At 34.1% G+C, this 27,276-nt stretch overlaps 1 protein-coding gene across 1 annotated transcript in view; it reads right to left on the reverse strand.

Moving 5' to 3' along the window:
- Nucleotides 1-2,082: 2,082 nt before the first annotated feature.
- Nucleotides 2,083-27,276, reverse strand: part of LOC134280093 (zinc finger protein 721-like) — a 71,082-nt gene continuing 45,888 nt past the window's right edge. The window contains exons 5-8 of the mRNA XM_062762523.1: nucleotides 12,880-14,009; nucleotides 12,282-12,339; nucleotides 6,624-7,730; nucleotides 2,083-4,064 (exon numbers count right to left, since the gene is read on the reverse strand). Coding sequence (XP_062618507.1) covers nucleotides 2,934-4,064; nucleotides 6,624-7,730; nucleotides 12,282-12,339; nucleotides 12,880-14,009 — 3,426 coding nt within the window. The 3' untranslated portion in view covers nucleotides 2,083-2,933. The remainder of the gene's footprint in view (nucleotides 4,065-6,623; nucleotides 7,731-12,281; nucleotides 12,340-12,879; nucleotides 14,010-27,276) is intronic.

The raw sequence follows: 27,276 nt of genomic DNA on the forward strand, positions 1-27,276 counted from the left end.
TAGTCCCAGAGAGTAGCTCTGATTTTCCAGGAAGTAGTCCTCAGATGAGGGAAATAGTCTCTACTTGGAGAAATTTTATGTAGAGTAATTACAGTAGAGGTATAATAAATCGTTTTACTTTAACTATAGTCTCATTGTGACGTCACATTTACACGATTCTCCGTGTACATTTCTACGCTTGAGTATGCACAAAAATGGAATTCAAATCCAATTCACAGCTGGCTTACTAGAAAACTAACAGCAAATGTAAATTATCCTTCTTGAGGTATTTCTTTGAGTAAAGTAAATGCAACAAGAGGCCCATGGGCCACATTGCTCACCTGTACACATCAGCTTTAGGAAAAAGCACAAATTAGCTCAGTATTCTGAAATTTACTGAAAGGGGGAGGGGGGCTTGAATTGTATACTACTTGAGGAATAAAATCAACATAACATAGATTTTTCCTGAACTTTAGAAAGATAATTTGTAAGAAAAATAGGGTCATGATTGGAAAAAAAATAAATCTTCAATGCATGAATTATCTCCCCTTGGAAGAAGGTCTGGTCCTTCATTTGAACAAATAAACCTCCTTCACCTAAGAATACTCTGTGGTAATTTTGGTGGAAATGGGCCCTGTAATTTTTTAAGAGATTATGAAAGTGTGCAAACGACAATGACGCAAACAACAGCGACAGGGACAGACAATTGACAAATTTTGATTAGAACAAGAAACCCATGGGCCTATAGGTCACCTGAGCATCATGCAACAACTTTCCGATGATTAAGTTTGGTTTATGTTTTTAAACTAGACACCATGGCAATTAAAATTTTGAACAAGGAATCATTACTCATCATATCTATACACTTAGATTTAGCACAATTTCACTATAAGCAGTAGAGCCCCGTCCTATCACAAGAACCCTTGACTCTGGGGCCATAAAATTCACAATTTTGTAAGAGGCATTTTTGCCCATCATAACTATGTACTTAGTTAGTTTATCTAATACCCAGGAGCAGAGAAGATTTTCAGAGAATTAATGTATTTTCAATGTCAAAATTCAATTTTCAATAATCAATAGAGCCTCATCCTAACACCAGAACCCTGGCCCTGGGGTCATAAACTTCATAATTTTGAAAGCGATATTCTTGCTTATCATAACTATGTGCTTAGTAAGTTTATTTAATAACCAGAAGCAGAGAAGAAGATTTTCAAAGAATTAATGTATTTTCAACCTAGGTCTGTATTTTCAACATGTTTTCAATACATAATCAATAGAGACCCACCCTAATACCAGAATCTCTGATCCTTAAGCCATAAAATTCACAATTTTGGAAGAGGAAATCTTGCTTATCATAACTTTGTACTTAGTAAGTTTATTTAATACCCAGGAGCAGTGAAGAAGATTTTCAAAGAGATAATGCACTTTTACTATACGATCTATATAGCCCCACCTTAACCTAAGAACCCCTGACTCTGGGGCCATGAATTTTACAATTTTGGTAGAGGACTCAATGCTGATTATCATCATGCCAACAGTTTGACTGCTTGATGTCAAGGAGTAAAGAAGCCTTTTAAAGATTGTATTAATTTTGGTGGTTTTGGCCCCACCCCTCTGGCCCCTGGGGGAAGGGGTCAGGAATTTAACAATTTTTGTTCCCATTCACCCATAGATGCTGTATACCAAATTTGGTTGAAATCGTTCCAGAGAAGAAGCTGAAAATGTTCAAAAGTTTATGACTGATTGAGACGAACGACGTACGAAGACGGAGGAAAACAGAGAGTAATAGGTCACCTGAGTGACTCAGCTGACCTAAAAACTCACTTGAGCCTTTGGTTCAGGTGAACAATCAAACATACAATTTAATTCTAGGAATCAATAACATAAAAAGTGTTAAATTCAACCAAAAACATTAAAGGTGATAAAAAAGAATTTAAAAATAAAATTTAGCAGTATTTTGAAATTTATTTATTTAATTTATTCACTTCTCATAATAAATAAATAATCTTATTAGTATCAACAATCAAATTTTACCAAATATATCAATAATATTGTACAGGTTTTGGACATCAATGGAAAAAATATTACAGTTAAAGTTTACATGTTATATATTTCATATGCTTGAGTTACTTCCCTTATACAGCATGTGCTACTATATATATATATATATAGTAATTTGGTGGGAAATGCTATTTTTAGATACTATATACCCATAACTTTCAAATGAGTATATGACTATGTGGGGTGTTTACCTTTCCATGCATCATTTTTGGTTAATTATACGTTTGATTTGATTTGAACATCATTTTGTTATGTAATGAATACATAAAGGGATTGGGCAGCAGACATACCGTACATAAGCTTTCTTGATTTATACAATATCAAAGGTAATTCCTTTTCAAAGGTTTTTTAACTTCAGAAAATACAGAAAATATGCATAATCTTTCTCTGTCAATATATTGTCTGATGAACCTGATTTCGGGAAACTTTAAATTGACATACGTATCACTGTTGCGTATTTCAATGTCGTTCTGAAATAATTTATTCCATCCTTTATATTTTCTACACTATATAATGTGTATATGATATCACCTGCATGTGTCTTCATGTATTTCTTTTATCTATATGATCCACTGAATGCATATCCACACACATCACATTTGTAAGGTTTTCAACTGTATCAACTGTTATATGGTCCTTTCAAATATAAATAATGTTAACATCCCATTTTAATATAAGGTTTATGACCTATATGTCTCCCCATGTAATTCTGTACATATAAGGCCTTGGACCTCTTGAATGCCTTCCAACACTTCACATTCATAAGGTTTTTAACCAGTTTGTGTTTTTATGTCCTGCCCAGTTCACTGCCTTTCCACATAGATCACATTAATGAGGTTTATAAAGTTATCACCAGTATGTGTTCTCCTCAAACTTGTGTTCTTGTAAATTGTCTAATCGGAGAAACGCCTTTTCACAGGCTTAACATAGGGCCTTTTACCAGTATGTGTCTTCATGTGGCTCTTTAAGTATTGTTTCTGGGTGAATGCCTTCCCACACACATCACATTTGAAAGGTTTCTCACCAGTATGTGTCCTCATGTGTTTCTGTAAGTAGTGTGACTGGCTGAATGCCTTCTGACATACATCACATTTGAAAGGTTTATCCCCAGTATGTGTCCTCATGTGATTCTGTAAGTGTTGTATCTGGGTGAATGACTTCTGACATACATCACATTTGAAAGGCTTATCACCAGTATGTGTTCTCATATGAATCTGTAAGTTTGGTGACTGGATAAATGCCTTCTGACATATATCACATTTAAAAGGTTTATCACCTGTATGAGTCCTCATGTGACTCTGCAAGCATTGTGACTGGGTGAATGCCTTCTCACACACATCACATTTGAAAGGCTTATCACCAGTATGTGTCCTCATGTGACTCTGTAAATGTTGTGTCTGTGTGAATGCCTTCTGACATACATCACATTTGAAAGGTTTATCACCAGTATGTATCCTCTTGTGTCGCTTTAAGTCAGGTGACCGACTGAAAGCCTTTCCACATACATCACATTTATAAGGTTTATCACCTGTATGTGTCATAAGATGGGCCTTTAAGTTGTTTGATTCAGAAAATGACTTTCCACAGATATCGCATTGATGAGGCTTATTTCCCGTATGTGTATTCATGTGCCTCTTTAAAACTGTAAATACCATAAAAGTTTTTCCACACACACCACATTTGTAAGGTTCATAACCTGTGTGTATCCTTATATGTATCTTCAAAGTATAAAATCGTTCGAAGGGTTTTTCACACACATCACATTTATAGCGTTTATTACCAGTATGTGTCCTTTTATTATTGTGCAAGGTGCCTGATTGGTTGAATGTCTTTTCACAATCATCACAGATATCAGGTTCTTCACCAGTTTTTGTCAGACACAGAGATACAGAGAAAGCCTTCCCACAAAATTCACATTTCGAAATTTTATCCCCGTTCTGTGACCCAGTTTGCCTTTGTAATTGATCTGTGTGAGGGAAATCTTTCTTACTGTTAAATAAACCAGGCTTAGAACTTACACTTGCCTTGATTTTTCTTCATCTCTTGTCTCATTTTCCTCTGAACAGCAGTTCTTCAAATTTTCAGTATTTCTCTGATTGGATTCAAACTGCCCCTTTTCCTTCTGCAACATTAACCAAAAATCATTTTTAATGCTCAACACGGCACTATTTTCACTGTAGGATAACTAACACACAAAGACTAAATTATACATGCATTCAGGATTTTTTTTTTTTTATTTCAAAAACTTGGTTGAAATGGTTGAAATTCATGGCCAAGAGGCTTGAATGTTACATTACTTGAAGATTCATATCAATATAACATAAAACTTTCCTGTTCTTTAGAAAGATTCTGTAAAAAAAAATCCCCATTGGGGACCCCTCTCTACCGGGTAGTTACCAAGGGATCATGATTGGAACAAATTAAATATTAAATACATGAATTATTATCTCCTCTTAGAACAAGGTCTGTTCCTTCAATTGAACAGTTGAATCCCCTTCATGTAGGGATAATCTGTGGAAAATTTGGTTGAAATGGGCCCTGTAGTTTTCAAGGAGAATATGAAAATGTGCACACGACAATGACGCAAACAAATATGACAGTGACAGACAAAAGGACACGTTTGATTCAGTTGAGCTTTAGAAAAATAACAATCCAACATACATTTTATTTTGGGAATCAATCACATAAAAATAAGAGGTATAAAAATCAAAGTACTCCGAAGTACAGAGAGCCGGGCTCATTTAACAGAGTAGAATGAACTTCTTACATGAATCACACTTATATTCTGATGAATTTATTTTTAAAACTATCAATATAAATGATAAGACACTGACAGTGAGTTTTTCAATCCTAATACCACGGTCCGATTTTGTCAGAATCAGAATTAATCTGGTACCGCAGCTGAATGTAAACAAACAGGCCAGTCTGGTTCCCTTTCCTGCTTTACCTCGTATGTGTAGAGAACTACCGTAACACTGATTATCAAAAATCTTCACGCTAATGAACTATGTTCTTTGACTTATGAAGTTTTCAAAGTCATTACTACTAATATTTATTTTAAATAGATAAAACTTCGTTTTATTTTTGTTGCTTTATTTGGCATTTGTATTATCTCAAAAGCGGTTGACAGTAAGACCTATATTTTTGCACATAACTTTGAAATGGCGTTAAAAGGGTTAACATGACCTGCCTTGAACAGGATCACATAAGCAAGCAATTGCTCTTTGAGCAATAAGCCCGGCTAATAAATTAAAATTCAGCATTCAGAAATACTTGTATTTTATTTATTCATTTCTTCATTTATGTTAATAAGTAACATCAATCAAATTAACCAAGTATCTCAATTATATTGTACAGATTTTGGACATCACCAGAAAAATATCAAGTTTTCTTGAATTATATTTCAAATGGTGGAGTTACTTCCTTTAAACATATAGTAATTTAACTGATCAAATTGACCCGATGAGTATATGGGATGTATACCTTACCATGGTTAATTTTTTTTAATTGTACATTTGATACCATATTAACAAGAGATGTTTTTAAAACACTTATGCCCCCCTCCCCAACAAATTCGAATTTTTCTAAGTCCAAGGGGCATAGCTGTCAAAAATGGTGTGATCAAACCCAAAACAGAACTTGGCCTGGATATTTATCTGACTAATTTGTATCCTAAATTCAATTTCAATATGTGCAACCTCTCCAAATAAAATGAATGGAAACTGCAACAAACTGGAGTTTTTGTAAGTCCAAGGGGTATAACTCTGTCAATTATGATGCGATCATACCCAAAACATAACTTGATATTCATCTGAATAATCTGTATACTAAATTCCTTTTCAATATGTGCAACCTCTTCAAAGAAAACGAATGGAAATTGCAAATAATTGGAACTTTGTAAGTCTAAGGGACATAACTCTGTCAAAAACGGTGCGATCATACAAAAAACAGAGCTTAATCTAGATATTCATCTGCTATACTTGTATACCAAATTTCATTTTAGTATGTGCAATGGTTGTAAAGAATTTGAATTTTTCGAAGTTCAAGGGGCATAACACTGTAAATTATGGTGCAATCTTACCCCCCAAAAAAAACTTGACCTAGATATTTATATGATATACCTGTATACTAAATTTTATTTCAGTACGTGCGGCAATTGTGAAGAAAATGAACGGATACTAAATGGACCGACAGACAGAAGCAAAGCAATATGCCCTCCCTTCATCGAAGGGATAACATCGAAAGTGTCTTTTTTCAGGTTTTTAATGTCATAAACAGCTGAAATATGTGTTATCTTTCTCTGTCAATATATTGTCTCATGAACCTGATTTTAGGAAACTTTAAATTGACATATATATCACTGTTGTGCATCTTTATGCCGTTCTGGAAGACTTTATGCCATGCTATTTTTTCTACAATAAATGCTATAACCTGTATGTGTCCATATAAAGTGTTTCTTTATATACTCTGCTGAATGCATGTTCACAAACATCACATATGTGAGGTTTTTCACCTGTATGTATCATCATATGGTCCATCAAAGTATTAACCTCAGAGAAAGACCTTTCGGACACATCACATTAATAAGGTTTATCACCTGTATGTCTCTTCATGTGTTTCTGTAAGTCCTCCGAGCACCTGAATGCCTTCCGACACTTGTCACATTTGTAAGATTTTTCACAAGTATGTGTCCTCATGTGTACCTGTAGTTTTCCTGCCAAGTTGAAAGCCTTTCCACATGGATCGCACTTATATAATTTATCACCCGAATGTTTCCTCATGTGTTCCTGTAAATGATCAACTCGATTAAATGCCTTCTCACAAACTTCACATTTGTAAGGTTTATCTCCTGTGTGTGTCCTCATGTGAATCTGTAAATTTGATGACTGGCTGAATGCCTTCTCACATACTTCACACTTAAAAGGTTTGTCACCTGTATGTGTCCTCATGTGTCTCTGTAAGTCAGCTGACCGACTGAATGCCTTTCCACACACATCACATTTATAAGGTTTATCACCTGTATGTATCATAATGTGGGCCTTTAAGTTGTTTGATTGAGAAAAAGATTTTCCACAAACGTCACATTTATGAGGTTTATTTCCTGTATGTGTCCGCATGTGTCTCTTTAAAACTGTAAATTCCATAAAACTTTTTTCACAAACACCACATTTATAAGGTTTATTACCTGTATGTGTCTTAATGTGTTTCTTTAAAACCATAGATTCAATGAAATTTTCCCCGCACAAACTACATTTATAAGGTTTATAACCTGTATGTATCCTTATATGTGTCTTCAAGGTATAAAGTCGTTTGAAGTGTTTTTCACACAAATCACATTTGTGTGTATTCAAGGTATGTGTCCTCTTAGTTTTGTGTAAGGCACCTGATTGGTTGAATGTCTTTTCACAATCATCACAGATAACAGGTTCTTCACCAGTTTGTGTCAGAGAAAGAGATACACAGAATTCGTTCCCACACAATTCACATTTTAAAATTTTATCACTGCTTTGTGCCCCAGTATGTCTCTGTGATTGATATGTTGAGTCTTCCCTACTGTTAAATAAACCAGGCTTAGTACTTACACGTGTAGAGATATGTCTATCTACATTCCCCGTCTCATTTTCTTCTGAACAGCAGCTCTTCAAATTTTCTGTATTTCTCTGACTGGATTCAAACTGCCCCCTTTCCTTCTGCAACATTGACCAAAAAATCAGTTTGAATGCTCAACATGGCACTATTTTCACACAAAGACTAAATGATACATGCATTCAAGATTTTTTAAAATTTCAAAAACCTGGTCAAAATCCATAGCCAAAAGGCTTGAATTTTACATTACTTGAAGATTCATATCAATATAACATAAAACTTTCCTGTTCTTTAGCAGGTTTAGAAAGATACATGCACTGTAAAAAAAATCCTATTGTGGCCTCTCCCTATCAGGTAGTTCCCTAGGGGTCATGATTGGAACAAATTAAATCTTAAATGCATGAATTATTATCTCCCCTTTGAAGAAGGTCTGTTCCTGCTTTTGAACAAACTTGAATCCCCTCCATGTAGGGATAAACTGTGGTTGAAATGGGCCTGTTATTTTGGAGGAGAATATGAAAATGTGTACACTACACTGACGCAAACAACGATGACAAATAATGGACAAAGATGGAGTGCACTTGTGGGCCCCGGTAAAATGTGAAAAAAATAAAAAAATCAAATTATGTAAACTTTTTCATCCCAAATCATTAATTGATATCTAAACTGTACGATTCAACAAAATAAACAAAGAACAAAACCATAAGATATGGCAGGGGTCAGTTGACGTTTGTGATTTTCTACAGTAAATCGAGTACGGTCAATCATTTCAAAGCTTTTGTTTACTATGAGCCTAACTTTTTACAAACTTCTGCTAGTGACAAAAGACGCATAATACATGCATAACACTTGTGTGAAAGTAGGAAATTTGCACACAATAAGGCTGGTACTTAAAATATAAATCAAAGGCCCGAAGGGCCACAATGGCGTCGTGCTTTAGATATGACAGTGATACTGTGAAAGTTTTGGATTTTTAAGCATGTTTAAAAGTATGCATATGTCTACAGAATCTTATGAGTTTAGTTGTTTATCTAGAATACCCCGTTTTAAGCATTTATGAAATAAAAGCATTAAAAATGGATAGAGCCTTTTCAGGACCCAAATAAGGAAGTGCAATGAAACACTGGAAAAGACTATTTAAGCCCAAGTTCTACAAGTAAATCATAACAAATATTTGCTTTCTTAAAAAGCTTGTCTGACATGAGCTAAATTTTTTATTATATGGAGAACTTAAAAAAAATGAATTCAGTATGATCAACATAATTCTGAGTTCAGAAATAAATTATTCTGCTAATAATAATAATAATAATAATAATAATAATAATTAAATCCAGTTGTACCTACCGGGTTCATGAAATAAAGCTTGGAGATAAATTTTTTCTACATAGACTTATACTGTATTACTTGTAATTTTCTTTTTTTTAATGGCAGTAAGAAACATGAAGAGGAAGGAACCCCTCATTTTTGCCTATATAGAACTATATACGTTTATGCTATAGAAAACATAGCTACTTTATGCCTGTGTCCTAAATGTCATGTTAACAACAACATATTTATATTAACTTATTTGCTTGAAAAAAATTGCTAGTTAGACCCCCCACCCCCCACCCCTCCCCGAAATGTTTGGTTGTGCACCCCTTCCCCGTGAAATTTCTTCTTATTAGCCTTTTCCCAGATACTAGATAAAACCAGTGCTTATAAAATTTTGAGAGGAAAAGTTGCATCACACATTTTAAAAATCTAAACATTATTTGGTGAACAGTTTGGAGAATTATAATTTATGTTTTTATGTATTTCTTATTAAAATACATTGTAATATACTTGTTATAAATGAGATAACATCTTTCTAATTACAAACACAGAAAAAGTTCATCAACTATCATCATTTTTCTCTTGAAATGTTTTAACTATGACTAAATCAAACGTCTGCAAAGTTAGGAATATGTGTAATTCTAAAGGCAGAAAGACTGTATGCAGTTAAAATAAACATCTATTAGTACTAGTTAATCTGATAACGTTGACCTGAAAGGCTTTATTGGATGTAGATGATTGATTTTGATGCATAACAGATTGGCCAAATGTAACGTGATAATAATTGGGTTTAATGCTTTGGTTTGTTTGGGTGTTTAGCATGGTTCTATTAATCCCCATGGTTAAGATAGGATAATATGAATTAAGTTTCCAAGATGAGTTATCACAAAAGTTCTACTGAAAGACTTGACCCACAAGCATATTGGCTAAATCTAGTACTGTATGACGCCAGACAAACGTCCAAAAAGTTCAAAATGAAATAAATGACTAACATGCATATTCAGAATGTAATTTTAAATAGAATGCAAAAAAATTGCTTATATTTTCCTACGCCAGATACATGAAGGCCTTGGTTCAAGCACTATATTATTTTGCGCCTGAAGAAAGCAGTGAGCAGTCAGAGATTTTCCCCATAGCTAGATGAGCGCCGAGTTAAAGCTTGCCGCCAAAAAATGTTCAAAACGTACAAAGTTTTTCCTATAGCACTGAAAGCCACCTTAACATTCCTTTTTTATTTCAAATTCAATGAAATTATTATTGTATTTTTTTTTTATTGCAAGAGTACCAATTTCTAAGTTTGATCAATATGGCTCCAAGATCACACAACTTCATTCAATTTTTTAAAACAAATTTGGCACAAAAAGTAACACTCCTACTAAGATTCACCATCTGATTAGATTGTTCAAGAGTCGATTGAAATATATATTCCCCTTGATTTACATTAATGAAAGTCAAAGAAGATTCGGTACGACTTTTCTAGACTTAGGGAATCCATGGGCATTTAGAAATATTTAATTGTTTCAAATCCAGGCTGCTTTGGGTGTACTTTTCCTTAGGTTCAGATGAGCTTTAAAAAATAAAAATTGTATAGTACAATTTATTTTGGAAATCAAAAACATAAGTCTTTTTGTTTAATTCAACCAAAAAAATAAGAGGCATAAAAATAAAAATAAAATTCAGCATTCAGAAATAATTGTATTATAAATTTTACATCTTTTATTTACTGTATACAGGGAAATTATCGCCCCCGTTTTATTTTCGTCCCTTTCGCCCTCTTTTTGATTGGACGAATTTAAAACGGGGCGAATTCAAATTATACCTCATAATTTTTTAAACAGAAATATGATTGGGCGAATTTAAATGGGGCAAAATTATTCACAAGTTCAAAAGGGCGAAAATAACACGGGGCGAAAATAATCCTGTATACAGTATTCATTTCTTCGTTCATGTTTAATAGTATCATCAATCAAATTTACAAAATATAACAATTATATTGTACAGATTTTGGACATCACCAGAAAAATATCAAGTTTCCTTGAATTATATTTCAAATTATTGAGTTACTTCCTTTATACATGTAGTAATTTGGCTGACCAAATTGACCATATACTCCTCAGATGAGTAGATAGGATGAATACCTTACCATGCATCATTTTATTCCTCAATTGTACATTTGATACCATATTAAAAATAATGTTCATAGAAAATTCCTTTCTCAGGATTTTTTCTGTCATGATTATAAATTACTGGAAAATATGTGTTATCTATCTCTGTGTATATATTGTCTGATGAACCTGATTTCAGGAAACTTTAAATTGACATATGCATCACTGCTGTGCATCTTAATGTCGTTCTTAAAGACTTTATGCCATCCTATATTTTTTACGAATACATGCTGTCACCTGTACATGTGTTTCGTTATATGCTCTGCTGAAAACATGTCCACGTACATTACATTTGTAAGGTTTTTCCCCGGTATGCATTGTCTATGGTCCTTTAAAGTATTAACATCAGAAGAAGACCTTTCGTACATATCAAGTTTTAATACAGTAAAACTTCTCCAAACCGGCCAGCTGCCGGACTGAATAAAATGGCCGGACTAGAGGGGTGGCCGGTTTCCTGAGAATCTAACAAACTGGAGAAATGCAGAACTATGTGACAGATGCTAGGGAAAATATATAATTGGTGTCTACATGTTATTAATTATCGGTGTCTACATGTTATTAATTATCGGCAGACACGTAATGTTTTCTTATAGTCTAGAAAAATGAAAATTATTATTAGAAAGGATAAATTCTACATACTTGTTGATTTTTATGAAAAGAAATTTAAAAAATAAGAATAGAAAAAAACATGGAAAGTTACTTTATTAACCATATGCGAAGAAATAAACCAGACCCTTTACCTTAACTGAACTCTATACAGTATACTGCATGTGTATCTGTGTTTCGCTTACGTCATTTAAAAATTTTTTTGTACTTCAGTAAAAAGTAAATAATTAAAACATTTATGAGCATAACTTCGGCTATTCTTATTATGAAATGTATGTTAGGATAAACATTTTATTTTATTTTTTATTCTTTAGCATTTTTTAACGATGCCCAATTTTAAGGCCACTTATGTATATTTAAAAAGATGATGCAATATGGCGTGCGATAATTTGTTAATTCATTCTTTGATTTAAATTTATTAGTTGCTTGATATTTTATTAATTCAAGTTTAATTAATGTTGATCATATGTACACAGCTTAGACCAGCCATTTACGCAGACTGGCAAGATGATTATCCCTTCAAGACGGTTAAACAATAGAGAACCCTATGAAGCCATATTCAGTTTTTCACACCTCTGACTTCTCATGGGTAGGCTGTTTTTCACACCTCCGGCCAGTCATTATAACCCCTCTGGCCAATGACAGTTAAATTTCTTGCAATCAAAAAGTGGCCGGTATGATGAGGGGAATTTTCCTATGTTTCTAAACTTTTGTTCTTGGAAAAGTGGCCGGTGTCCGGTTTTCAGGGGTGGCCGGTTTTATGAGAGTTTATGTGTAAAGAAATGTTAAGGAATTTGCCGGGACTTATAAATTTGGCCGATATTCAGGGAGAACCGGTTTCCAGGGGGGCCGGTTTGGAGAAGTTTCACTGTATAAGGTTTATCACTTGTTTGTCTCTTCACATGCTCTGCAAGTCCTCAAACTGCTTATATGCCTTCCAACACATGTCAAACTTGAAAGGTTTTTCATCAGTATGTGTTCTAATGTGCATCTGTACTTTACCTTCCAAATTGAATGCTTGCCCACACAGATCATACTTATTTAATTTATCACCTGTATGTGTCCTCAAGTGTTCCTGTATATTATTCGAATAAAAGCCATTTCAACAAAATCACATTAATTAGGCTTATCACCTGTATGTGTCCTCAGGTGTCTCTGTAAGGCCTGTCACTGGGTGAAAACCTTTGGACTTACATCACATTTGAAAGATTTATCACCAGTATGTATCCTCATGTGTCTCTTTAAGTCAGGTGACCGACTGAATGCCTTTCCACAAACATCACATTTATAAGGTTTATCACCAGTATGTATCCTCATGTGACTCTTTAAGTCACCTGACTGATTGAATGTCTTTCCACATACATCACATTTATGAGGTTTATCACCTGTATGTGTCCTCATGTGTCTCTTCAAAGAACCTGACTGTGTAAACGCCTTCCCACACACATCACATTTATACGGTTTATCACCTGTATGTGTCTTCATGTGACTCAGTAAGCATTGTGAATGGGTGAATGTCTTCTGACATACATCACATTTGAATGGTTTATCACCTGTATGTATCCTCATGTGTTTCTGTAAGTCACCTGACTGACTGAATTCCTTTCCACATATATCACATTTATAAGGTTTATCACCTGTGTGTGTCCTCCTGTGCCTCTTCAAGGAACCTGACTGTGTGAATGCCTTCCCACAATCATCACATTTATTAGGTTTATTTCCCATATGTGTCCGCATGTGTTTCTTTAAAACTGCTAATTCTATGAATGCCTTTTCACAAATACCACATTTATACGGTTTATCACCTGTATGTGTGTTCATGTGTTTCTTTAAAACTGCTAATTCCATGAAATTCTTCCCACACAAACCACAATTATAAGGGTTATAACCTGTATGTATCCTTATATGTATCTTCAAGGGATAAAATCGTTTGAAGCGTTTTTCACACACATCACATTTATAGCTTATATTACCAGTATGTGCCCTCTTATTTTTTTGAAAGGTGCCTGATTGGTTGAATGTCTTTTCACAATCGTCACAAATATCAGGTTCTTTACCATTTTGTGTCAGAGAAAGAGATACAGAGAATGCCTTCCCACACAATTCACACTTTAAAATTTTATCCCTGCTTTGTGCCCCAGTATGTCTCTGTGATTGATTTGTTGAATCTCCCCTACTGTTAAATAAACCAGGCTTAGTACTTACACTTGTAGAGATATCTCCTTCAACATTTTCTTCTGAACAGCAGTTCTTCAAATTTTCAGTATTTCTCTGATCGGATTCAAACTGCCCCCTTTCCTTCTGCAACATTGACCAGAAAATCAGTTTAAATGCTCAACATGGCACTATTTTCACTGTAGGATAAATAACATACACAAAGACTATATTATACATGCATTTAAGAGTTTTTAAAATTTCTAAAACTTAGACAAAATTGCCAAGAGGTGAAAATTGCTCACAGGTCTTGTCAATAACATTGATTTATATTTTCCAACAATATTTTTAGATATGAACTAATACAAAACCACATTAAACATATTATAAGTCAATACTATCTTTTACAATATGAAATTCCATGTCTACTCTTTTGATGCACAGCTCAATTGGAATTTTTTGATTTAAAAACATTTTTCATGAAACACAACTTGAATATTTTTTTTTCACATTTGAACAAGAAATTCCTAAATTTTCCATTTTTTTTCTCTCCCAAAACTGAACAAGAGGCCCATGGGCCTAGTATAAGTCACCTGAGTTTAATGCAACAACTTTAAAAAAATTGAATTTGATTCATGTTTTAAACCAGAGGCCATGAAATTCACAATTTTGAAAAGGGAATTAACAGCCATTCTCTGTAACCACTTAAACTTCGTTGCCACGCATGGTCATCGATTTTGATGAAACTTCACCTATGCTTAGTACTTGACACCAGAAACAAATATCATACAAAATTTCGTTGCTATGTGTCTCGGTTGCTAAGGCTCCGGAAAAGTTTGAAAAATCGAAATTTTAGCCACTTTAAATCTTGATTGTGGCTTAATAAAAACTAGAAAAAGCAAACAAACCATTCTTACAAAAACATGACACCTTTATGTCACTTATACTGTAAAGAAACTGTTTAGAATATATCTCTAAGTAACAAGGGTACATTTGGAATACATTTAAAACGCTGAAATATGAAAAACGCCCCGTAACTAATGGTATGTGTCAATCATTGAATTGCTAATGCTTTTCATACATGTAATTACACACTTGATCACTTTGCTCACTTTGGTTACTTAATACCCAGATGTACAGAGTATCAAAGAGAAAATACATTTTCGGGTAACATCTTTTAAATTTTAGAACTTTGATTTCTTAAATTTGATTTCATCATGTTTTTTATCAATACCAAAGTGCATATACAGTGGAGCCTCATTTATCTGGACGCTTTGGTTCCCAGTCAATTTGTCTAGATATATATGTCAAGTGTCCAGATACCTGAATCACCAATTAAACAAGACAATATAACATTTAAAAATTCCGTACAGATGGAAAAATCGTCTGGGTACTGAAGCATCCAGATATCTGGCGTCAGGATATCTGAAGGTCCACTGTATCAAAGAATTAAATTATTTTCACACTATGTAGCCCTGTGGGGATCCAGGTTAGAATAAGTCCTCAGTACCCCCTTGATTGTCGTAAAAGGAGACTAAATGGAGCAGTCCTTTGGATGAGACCGTATAAACCGAGGCCCCGTTTCATAGCAGGTGTGCAGCCCTTCACCGGCAATGGTGACGTCTCCATATCAGTGAAATATTCTGGAGTGGGACATTAAACAGTATACAATCAATCAATCAGGCTATGTAGACTACCCCTCCTACACATGCATGTGGTACCTCTGTCCCAGGGGCCAGGAAATTTAAAAAAAATTTGGAAGAAGCAGCTTTCTTTGTCATAAATATATACTGAGATCATTGGCATAATACCCAGGAACAAAGAAAAAGATTTTCATAGAATTCATGCATTTTGACTATGTAAACATTAGAGCCCCGCCCGTACACAAGAAGCCCTGACATCCTTCCTCTTCGTAACTATGTTTATAGTTCAATGATTAAATACCAAGGTGCAAAAAAGATGTTTTTAAAGAATTTAATGATAATATGCATTTTCACAATATAATCAAAAAAGCCCCACCTAACACCAGAACCCCAACCCATGGGCCATTTTATTCACAATAGGTACTAGTTGGTTTATTTAATGCTCAGGAGAAGAGAAGAAGATTTTCAAAGAAAATTCATGTTTTACTACAATTAAACTTGGTTATAACGAAGTCCTAGGGACCAGTGAATTTAATACTTAATTGCTATATCCATCATTTGTTGTGTCCCTATAACAAATTTGTATAACCATATAAAGCAAATTCACAATTTGCACGACTTTTTTTCCTTCAAATTTTTCTACCAAATATGTTAGGAAAGCAAACATTACTAACACATACCTTCGATAACAAAGGTTTTGTTTTGAATTGAATTTTTATTTTCATATACTAAACGAATATCAAGTCAATTCATTTTATCAAATTTTAAGATCTTTGAAAGTTCGTTAAAAAAAATGTAGATTTCACTATATTAAACCTCAAAGGGACTCAAAATCAGTTCGCTATATCTGTAAATTCGTTATATCAGAGTTCATTACAACTGTAAAATTTTACAATGATTTGCTTAAAATGTTGCGGGGAACCCAAAAGAACTTCACTGTTTCCGTGAATTCGCTATATCCGTGTTTGTACTAAACGAGTTTTACTGTATATAATCTATATAGCCCAGTCATAGCACTAGAACCCCTGACACTGGGGCCATGAAAATCTCAATTTTGGAAGAGGCAGTCATTTTCAACTCAACTATGAACTTGGTTAGTTTATTTAATGCCCATGAGCAGAAAAGAAGAATTTCAAAGAAATAATGCATTTTCACTATATAACCTATTTAGCCCCACCCTAGCACTAGAACCCCTGACCCTGGGGCCATGAATTTCAAAAAATTGGTAGTAAGAGGACAGAATGCTAATTACAATCATGCCAACAGTTTGACTGCTTGATGTCCAGGTGTAAAATGAAGATTTCTAAAAGTTGGAATAATTTTAGTGGTTTTTGCTCCACTCCCAGGGAAACAGGGACCATGAAATTCCAAATTTTTGTTCCACTTCACCCTAAGATGTAATATGCTAAATTTGGTTGAAATTGGTTCAGTGGTTTCAGAAAGCAGAAAATGTTCAAATGTTAGCGCATGACAGATGATGACAGACAAAAATGGCAAGCATCTTTAATTATCTGAAACCAAGATCTTTAATCACACAGCTGTTCTGGTAGTGTGCTGATCTTTCCATAGAATCGATGCAAATTTAGTCTAAGTAACATGAGTGAGGATCATAGTAATCATACCAGTCCTTCAAAATTTAAATTCATTTAAATTACAATGAAAATGTGTCAGGTTATCAAAGTAAATTAAATACAGTATTCAAGTCTTTGTTGATAGTATGTATCTCAACTTGTTTCCTGCAAAAAATTGATCAGAGCTTTGCAATAAAAACAACAGATACATTAAATAATGGAAACTCTTGGAAATCATGTGCACCATTTAAATACAGAAAAAAAAAATCTTTACCTTCACTATTACAAGTTCTTGGTTTTCCTCCTCCTCCACACAGTAAGAAATCCCAAGTGGCTCTTTCTTTACTACAACCAAGACAAGTAATGTGTAAGAATGCTACAACTTCTTTTGTAAAAAGAAATCCGTCAGGCGCTCAAACATATAAACTGAATAGTTCTAGGTTGAGGGAGATAACTCTAATGTTTTATACATAATGTCCAATAATGATCCAATATGAATAATGATCGTAGGGGTGCAGGAATGTTGCAGATAGTTGATTCAGATAAGTATGGCTATGAAAATAAACTATAAGAATGCTTAAATTTCTTTTTGAAAAAAGAGTTCCTCCAGGTGCTCAAACATATGTTTTAATGTCCGAAAATGAGCATAGGGGTCCAAGCACATGGCAAATAGTTGATGCAAGTAGGTATAGCTATTAAAATACTGTAGAAGTACTTATTTCCATGTGGAAATAATTTAGTACGCTTTGTATGCGATCAAAAATTTTCCACAGAAATATGTCCAAGCATACTTAATGAAAATGTAAGGCATATGGTGACAGTATAAGAAATCTGTGTAATATACCCATGGATTACACAGAAATTGAGATTCCATGGAATTATGACCCCATGGAAAAAGGTTTGTCTACTGTAAACTGTAAGAATGCTTTAAGTTGAATCAATCATGTCAACTGTCACTGAACATGCTGAAGGGTACTAGTAATAGGGGAACCTTGGAGAGTCTAGCAGCTACAGGTACACACAGTGTCATGTAGGATTTAGTATATGTTTGACCCAGGTCCTGTTAGTGTTATAAGTCTATACATGTAACATAGTTTGGCCTAATTCCTAATTATTTACTGACAGACAGATGGACAGACGGGTAGCTAGAAAGATGGACAATGAACACCTAATTATCACATAAGCTGTTCTGTTCTCTGACTAGTAGAGCTAAAAACATAAAACTGGGTTTGGGAATGCCTAACAACAATAACAATTTTAAAACAGTTTTCGTATTCAATATATTTGTGTTCAACAGTATTAGAAATATCTTCATTTACATATAATTATACTCACTAGTGGTCTCAGTATCAAATCTGTAGTTTTCAGTATAAGGAAACTCTGACGTCATGACCTTGTTATGTAGCTCTGACATCATAAACTAATTATTGCTTTAGTCTGAAACCTGCAATGAAGTAAACAAATAATTAATTTGCATTATTCTCAAAAAACAAGAGGCCCATGGGCCACATCGCTCACCTGAAAAGCTTTGACCATGTGATTCTTAACCAGATTTCCCCTTGTAATACCTTTTATGACCCCATCGTACCTCAAGGGTCTTAATTTGGACAATTCAAATTCCCTATTGTGGCCCCACCCAACCCCTGGGGGTCATGATTTGAACAATTTAGAATCTACACTACCCAAGGATGCTTCCACATAAGTTTCAGCTTTTCTGGCCCAGTGGTTCTTGCAAAGAAGATTTTTCCTATATATTTCTATCAGGCTTGGGGCGAATTACATTTTAAGTAATTGCATTACCATTACTTCAACAATTTGGGCATTAAATTACCATTACCATTACTCTATTTTCTTAAAGTAATGCATTATCATTACCTTTACTTTAGTAAAGTAATGCATTACCATTACCATTACTTTTGGAGATTTTTAAAAATAGAATTTTTAACAAAACTTTGCGATATTTTTTTTATAAGCATGTATCCATCCCCTTCGAAACTAAACATGATAATTGATAACTCAAATTTGATTTCAAGTTTTTGTATATATTACAATGTCATTAACTTACAATCAAAGACAGTTCAAAGTTCTGAATTGTCAGTCTTATAGCACATGTACAATATCCACTTTTTTGTGTAACTATTGAAGTCATGAAGTAACTGAACTTTTGGGGCACTAAAATATCTAATAATAAAGAATATAGGCAATTTTGATTAGTACCTTATGAAAAAAATAAATGCATTTTTTACAAACTTTTTGAAAAAGTAGAGAGGATGTACATTTTGATCTGCTAAGCACAGTGAAGCATAGAATGCCTGCATGGCTTCTATTTTCTTTGGTACAATGGATTTTTCATGGTCAGTACAAGGTAAATCAGCTCAATTAATGTTTTATAAACACAGTCAGGAGAAAAGGACTGGTAATTTGGAGCACTGCTCCAAACCATCCATTGTTTTAACTGTTACATAACCCAGAGGCATAGTGTGTTTTGGTGACACTCTAGCTATTCAAAATGTACTTATTATCAGTTTACAGTGTAATTGGTGGATCTCATATGTGATTTTTTAAAAAATATTTTAAAACTATTTTGTATAATTCTTTAAAATCAATTCTTATCTGAAATAAGTTTGAAAACTTAAAAAGAATAAAAAGTGTATTTAAATAGATACAGAAATGTTATCTAAATAGATTAACATATTTATTCAATAGCATCACTTGCAAAAAAAAAATAAATAGAAATAAAAATAAAAATGAATTAATAAAATAAATAACCTAAACAATAATTTCCATCATCCATGCCCATTCAAATTTTAAAATAGGTACTCATCTTACACTGGATTTTATGAAGTAATGCATTACATTACCATTACATGTAATGCAAATTTTTGGGCATTACACATTACTAGCATTACTTTGAGTTTATGTAATACATTGCAATGCATTACCATTACAATTAGCATTACCCCAAACCTGATTTCTATGTAAAAATTTGATTCCCTATTGTGGCCCCCGTCCCAACACCTGGGGGTCCTGATTTGAAAAATTTAGAATCTACACTACCCTAGGATGCTTCCACATAAGTTTCAGCTATTCTGGCCCAGTAGTTCTTGAGAAGAAGATTTTAAAAAAATTTTCCTATATATTTCTATGTAAAACTTTGATTCCTCATTGTGGCCCTGCCCAACCCCCGGGGGTCATGATTTGTATAATTTAGAATCTTCACTACCCAAGGATGCTTACACATAAGTTTCAGCTTTTCTGGCCCAGTGGTTCTTGAGAAGAAGATTTTTCCAATATATTTCTATGTAAAACTTTGATTCCCCATTGTGGCCCCGCCCTATTCCCTGGGTTCACAATTTTACAATTTAGAATCTACACTATCAGGAAGGCTTTCACATAAGTTTCAACTTTTCTGGCCAGGGGTTCTTGAGAAGAGGGCTTTTAAAGTTTTTTCCTATACATGTCTTTGAAAAACTTTGTTTCCTATTGTGGCCTCGCCCAACCCCCGGGGACCATGATTTTAATTTGAATCTACACTACCCAAGGATGCTTCCAAATAGGTTTCAGCTTTTCTGGCCCAGTGGTTCTTCAGAAGAAGATTTTTAAAGGTTTTTTATGTATATTTCTATGAACCAGTAAAACTTTGATTTCCTATTGCAGCCCAGCCCTACCCCCGGGGTCATGATTTGAACAATTTAGAATCTCTACTACCAGTGGATGCTTCCGTATAAGTTTCAGAGTTTTTGGCCCAGTGGTTCTTAAGAAGAAGATTTTTAATGACCCCACCCTATTTTTGTCTTTTCTTGATTATCTCCGTTTGTGAAGGGAACCTTTATTTTAACAATTTAACATGTTTAAACTCCCCTTTACCGAAGGATGCTCCGCAGTTCTGGATCATTTCGGTTACCAGCGACAGCCTTAGCAGATAAATTGAGATAACTGATAAAGGATACCTCTGATAAATTTGTAATTCATAATTTTCATTGAGTGATCACTTCAACTTATTTTTGGAAAGGGGCCATTACAACATGTATAAGCACAGTGGTTAGAGCATTTCCTTTAGACATGTTAGAGTTACATGTTTGAATCCCACTAGTTGCGTGTCTGATGCAGTGGTTAAAGTGCTGCTCTAGAGTCGCAAAGTAAGGAGTTGATCATTACGTCTAGGGTTCAAATCCTACTGTGAGACATGAGGTTCCTCCGATGAGCCTGCATAAACCCAGGTCCTATGTCGCAGTACGAGGTGCTGGCACAAAAACATCCCTCCCTGCTCAATGAACAAAAGTGCCAAGTATAAAGGAGAATATTTGCAGCTCTCCATATGAGTGAAAAATTCTCAAGACAGATATCATACAATATACATTCAATGAATCGAATCCCACTGCAGGACATGGAGATTGGTTCCTCGAATGAGACTGCATAAACAGAGGTCCAGTGTCGTAGTAGGTGCTGGCACAAAGAAGATCCCTCACTGCTTAATCATGTTAATGGGGGTGAAACAACTTGACCTTCCAGGGCTCTCACACCACTTTTTGGGACGGGGGCCGGGGCCGTTCAAATTGGGAAAATTATCGTCATTTTAAGAAAAGTTGGATAATCAAAATTAATTTTTAAAAATCCTCAAATTTTGCTTTTCTAGCATTTTGACATCAATTTAACTCTGGTTTTGAATAAACATTTAAACAGAACAAACATGGGTACATAGGCTATTTATGAAAGTACATTAGCTTTGTCATTATTACTAGTATCTTTGAGTGTAGATATTGCGGATATGTCTTTCTGAGTGACAGTCACAAGTCACATAGTCCAGAATTTCCTAGATCACATGGACACCTTTGCTTACCTCGAGACTGAACATGCTGAAGCGTGGGTATGTTTCTAGGTGCAACTTACTAATGTTTAAATGAAATGTCTATTTTTGAAACTAAAATGATGTTTTTTGTCGAAACTACATAACAAGATACTTTGTACTCATAGTTAGTTCACATTTTTGTAAAAACAATAACCTGGTTCCCTGAACCCCAAATGCATTTGGCAAGAACTAATAAAATAGTAGTACAGTTTCACTTTCATTTGCAAGTGTGCTTTGTTTTGAGTTTTTTTGCGATTAAGTTTCATGGACTTTTATTTTTTAATTAATATTTTGCTATGGAAATTGGGAAATTTACACTTTTCTTTTGGGAAAAAAGGTACCTTTTTTGCATTGGGAACGGGGCCGAATATTGGCCCCAGATTTAGAGAATCGAGAGCCCTGGCGTATGGATAAATATTCAACATAATTTCTCAATGAAGGGTTGACCCACATTTAGTGGATTACATTCATGCCCTTGGGTTTGAAAAATTATGGATTTCACATGTTAAAAGTCACCCGGGCAAATAAAAGTATGAATAAGCCAGAAATGTAAATATAAGTGATAAGGTATCGTTTTAAAACATCTATTGGGCTATAAATATTGGATGGTACAAGATCAAATTCATAAAGCCCTTCGGACTATTGAAAATATTTCTTTCTTTTGAGGAACGAATTAGTCAGAAATCATTTTCTACTTGGTGTGATAATGAATTACTTTTTCAGAATTACAAGGTTTTCATTCAAATACCTGGTGAATATCACGTGGTTCTTTAGAACTGGTCTCATTAGCAAGGCTATATAAGAGGTAAATAGTGGGTCAAATACCAGTTTAGGATGACACGTAGAGCACGATAAAGTTTAAATTTTATCATGTTTCATTCAATCCAATATAAACATGTATATACAAATTGATTTTCATCTTTTGCATATGTTATGTACACTATACAAATAAAGCTGCTGCGTGTCGTTATTGCTATGTCCAAATGGTGTGTTTGTTGTTTATTGTACTTTCATTTGAAAGTAATGAACGGATTTAGCATGTTTAGAGTAGTCTAAGAATAGATGTTTGAACATTTATTTTTTAAATAAAAAGGTGATGGAATTTGAAAAATGAAATATATGAAATTCTTCTTTGCCAAATGATGTTGAATACTGGTTAACAGCTAATTTGTTTAAGATATGTGATATCATGTCTTAAAAAGTAAATTATATCTCATATACTAAGTGATGGTTTATTTGTTGACCTCATGCAGCCTCCTTAAGCAGGGATCAACACTAACTTTAAAATATAGTTGTCAGCAGGGCTAGCCATTTCTAATTTCTAATTAAGCCCTTTTCATGTATTACTTGTCCAACAGCTGAAGGCTGGTGGCTAAGTTGCGAAGGGACTAGGGGGATAGGTGCAGGAGGTGGTTTCCCCCTCCTGCTAGTGGGGGTACGGAGGGCCTCCCCCTGGAAATTTTGAAAAAATCCTGCATTCTGACTGTATTTTGGGTAAAAATTATATGTCACTCTATGATAGTACCTAGAATTTTTTTCTATTAGAAAAATTCCATATTTATAATCATTACATTTTGACTTACAAAAATAATAATTATAACTAGATGAGATCTCGTTGCGAGCAACGAGTAGGTCTTCCGTTGAATTTCTCGATAAGATGAGATGTGATTTTGACTGAGATATTCGTTAAGAGAGAATGACATTAAGTTTTTCTTCATTAATTTTAAAGTTTCTGTTTTTATCACGATATTCTGAACATCTTTTGTTCAATATGGCTTATAAGAATACTCCCTCTTTTCGAAACGTAATGCATAAAAAATATATCATTTTGGCCCCTTGCAACCACTTATTACGTACATATGATCAAAATTTTATAAGATATTGTTGCAATCGTTAAGATGAATATCTGTGTTTCTCATGATGGATACTAATCAAAAAATATTGATCAATAAAGAGTTATAGATAAAAAAACTTTTGGCCCCTTTGAACCCCTAATTTGAGGGATCAGCCCCATTTTCTTGATATCAAATGAAAGGTCTTGTGATTTCAAAGATTTTTTGTTCAACACTTATTCATAGATTTCTATTCGTTGTGGAGATATGCCACATAGAAATATTTAGGGGCCACTCCTACAAGTCCTTAATGGGGCCGTTTTACAAAAATTCAAAGTATGCATATTGTTAAGAATATTATCCTGACCATCTTTTGTTCAATATTGCTTATCAAAATATTCTCCCTTTTCGAGATATTAAGTGTCAAAGATTTGACATTCTGGCCCCTTGTGACCCCTAATTACGTAACATATGTTAAAAATTGTATCATATATTGTTGCATATCGTTAAGATAAATACTTTTGCTTCAGTAATGTATAACAAAATATTGATCAATAGAGAGTTATAGATAAGAGACTTTTGGCCCCTCTGAGCCCCTAATTTGAGGGGTCAACCCCATTTTCTTGAAAGCAAATGAAAGGTCTTGTAATTTTGAAGCTTTTTTCTTCAACACTTATTCAGAGATTTCTATTCGTTGTGGAGATATCCTAAATAGAAATATTTAGGGGCCACTCCTACAAGTCCCTAATGGGACCGTTTTACAAAAATTCAAAGTATGCATATTGTTTAAAACATTATTCTGAACATCTTTTGTTCAATATTGCTTATCAAAATATTCCACCTTTTCGAGATATAAAGCGTCAAAGATTTGACATTCTGGCCCCTTGTGACCCCTTATTACGCAAGATATGCATAAAAGTTTATAATATATTGTTCCAAATGGTCTGAAATTAAAAAATATCGAAAAATCGAGCAGAAAAAATAATAAAATTTTTTGGTCATACGGGGGATCGAACCCCGGTCGCCCGCGTGACAATCCAACGCGCTAACCATTTGGCCATTGAAATCGCCGCTTCGCGTTTTTAAATGCAAATATCTCAAGATTGGCTTTTTCGATTTTCAAACAAATTACATATTACGCTTCTGCAAAAGGGTCTCTTTTCAAATCAAAATTAAAAATATTAAAAATCAAAAGTTGAAAAATTGTGTTTTTTAAATTCGCTTCCGGTAGCGACCGGAAGTATTGACATCGCACGAAAAGGTGATTCTGCAACGCTATAAGTCATGAACAATCATCTCCAAATAGTCTCCAGTTGATATCTTAAGCAGTTTTCGCTAGGAAGTTAAGACAAAATTGCAATTTAAAATCAGAAAATTGTCCATATCTCACGACCGGAAGTGATGTCATAAAAACGCTTAAAAACCTATCAAGACCGATTGATAAGCTATAACATGTGAAAATTTTATGTAAATCGGCCGAGCCGTTTCTGAGAAATCGCGTGCACAAAATCGGTTGGAAAAAAAAAAATAATAATAGGGAAAAAGAAACCGAAGAATAACAAGAAGGTCTTCCGTTGGAGACGGAAGACCTTAATGATAAAACATGTTTGAAAATAAATATAACAATTATCAGGTATATGGTATGCAAGTAATAATTATTTTCTTGCTTTTAGTGAGTAGTTGGTAAAATTTACTGTAGCCCTGCAGGGCAAGTTTAAAGCTAAATTTGGTAGCCCCAACTCAGTATTCAGTTGTTCTGGGCCAGCGATATTGCCAAACCCTGAGCCTTAAGATGAATGGATATAATTCTACAGTTTAATTTGAATATAAGACAACCAATTTACAATATTTACATTTGCAAATTTTTTCCTTCATATAACACTACTGAAAGCAATGTGTATCTATAACTGTATAAATACAGGTAAGGGTCAAGAGGTCATAGATGTGCATATGGATAATCGTTTGACGTAATTTCTCAGTGACGTCATAAAGGGTCGACGCGCGTTCAGAGGATTACATACATGCTGTTGGGTTTGAAAAATAACGCATTTCACACGTTAAAAGTCACAATCAGGCAAATATAAAGTATGAATAAGTCACAAATGTAAATATAAGTAATAAGGTATCATTTAAAAACATCTATCGGGCTTATAAATACGGGTTGGTACGAGATTAAATTCATCATAAAGCCCTTTGGGGGTCTCGAAGGTTAATATATGGGGTGTCCTTGTCCTATAAGAATCACAGGCACCTGAAGTATGGATAATACCCCCCCTTTTTTTTTAAATGAAAAAAAAAAATAAGAATGTATAATACCTCGAAAATATTAAATTTCCCCATCAAACACATCTATGTGTTGTTATATGCAAGCAGATTGTACTTTTTCTCACGTTTAAAGAATGGCCTTATTCGGAATAATAAAAGTACACAAGGTAAGAAACAAAAGTTGTAAACAAACGGGGGTTCCTCGCTTCGAGACAGATTTCCAAGGTAATAACAGTGTTACCTATCATAATTTTGCAAACACTCTGTCCGGGAGATGTTTTTCTACAAAACTATTTAACCTAAACCTGCGATTGATGGTTAATATGCCGTAATCGGACGCTTTATTAATTGGATACATAAAATTTTCTCTATTGGCAGCGTTAAAGGAGGTTTTGTAGCTGCTTTTCTGTTTCGCCTTATCTGATTGGTTAGATATTTAAACTGTATTGCAATCAACCAATCAGATAAGGCGAAACAGAAAAGCAGCTCCAAAACCTCCTGTAACGCTGCCAATGGAGAAAATTTTATGTATCCGATTAATAAAGCGTCCGATTACGGCAATTCAAACGCTAAGAGCGGGGTTTAGGTTTAAGAAACTAGTAAAAGAACATCTCCCGGACAGAGTGTTTGCAAAATTATGATAGATAACACTGTTATTACCTTGGAAATCTGTCTCGAAGCGAGCAACCCCCCGTTTGTTTACAACTTTTGTTTCTTACCTTGTGTATTTTTATTATACCGAATAAAGCCATTCTTTAAACGTGAGAAAAAGTACAACTTAATATCATTACCTTCACCGTCTGATCTGGCTTTGTGTATGCTGTATGCACCGTCCGATCTGGCTTTGTGTACAAAGTATGTAAGTCAAAATGCCGAGCCCGATCATAATGAATCCCCAGTGCGTCGATTTACCCAAAAGGACCCAAAAGAACCCAAAAGGAACCCAAAGGGACCCGAAAGGATATTAAGGATTATTAAGGAAATTAAGAACAAAAGACTTGAAATAAAGAAAATAAATGGATTACATAATAAATACTTTTATATTTTATTAAAACTAAAACTAGTTTTTTGAGGTGAAAGTGTCTGTTTGGGGTAGGGTGGGAGGTCCCCCACCGACCCCCCCACACCATCTACCCCCGATATCATATGCCTAGAACATGTCATAAAATAAAACTTTTTTTCACTTATTAAATATGATATAGTAAGATGTGATAAAACAGAAGAGAAATAAAATAATACTTTGTTAATTTCAGC

This window comes from Saccostrea cucullata, unplaced genomic scaffold, assembly GCF_032062105.1.
Source record: "Saccostrea cucullata isolate Sc308-1 unplaced genomic scaffold, CSIRO_AGI_Scuc_v1 ctg1398, whole genome shotgun sequence".
Taxonomy (NCBI): Eukaryota; Metazoa; Mollusca; class Bivalvia; order Ostreida; family Ostreidae; genus Saccostrea; species Saccostrea cuccullata.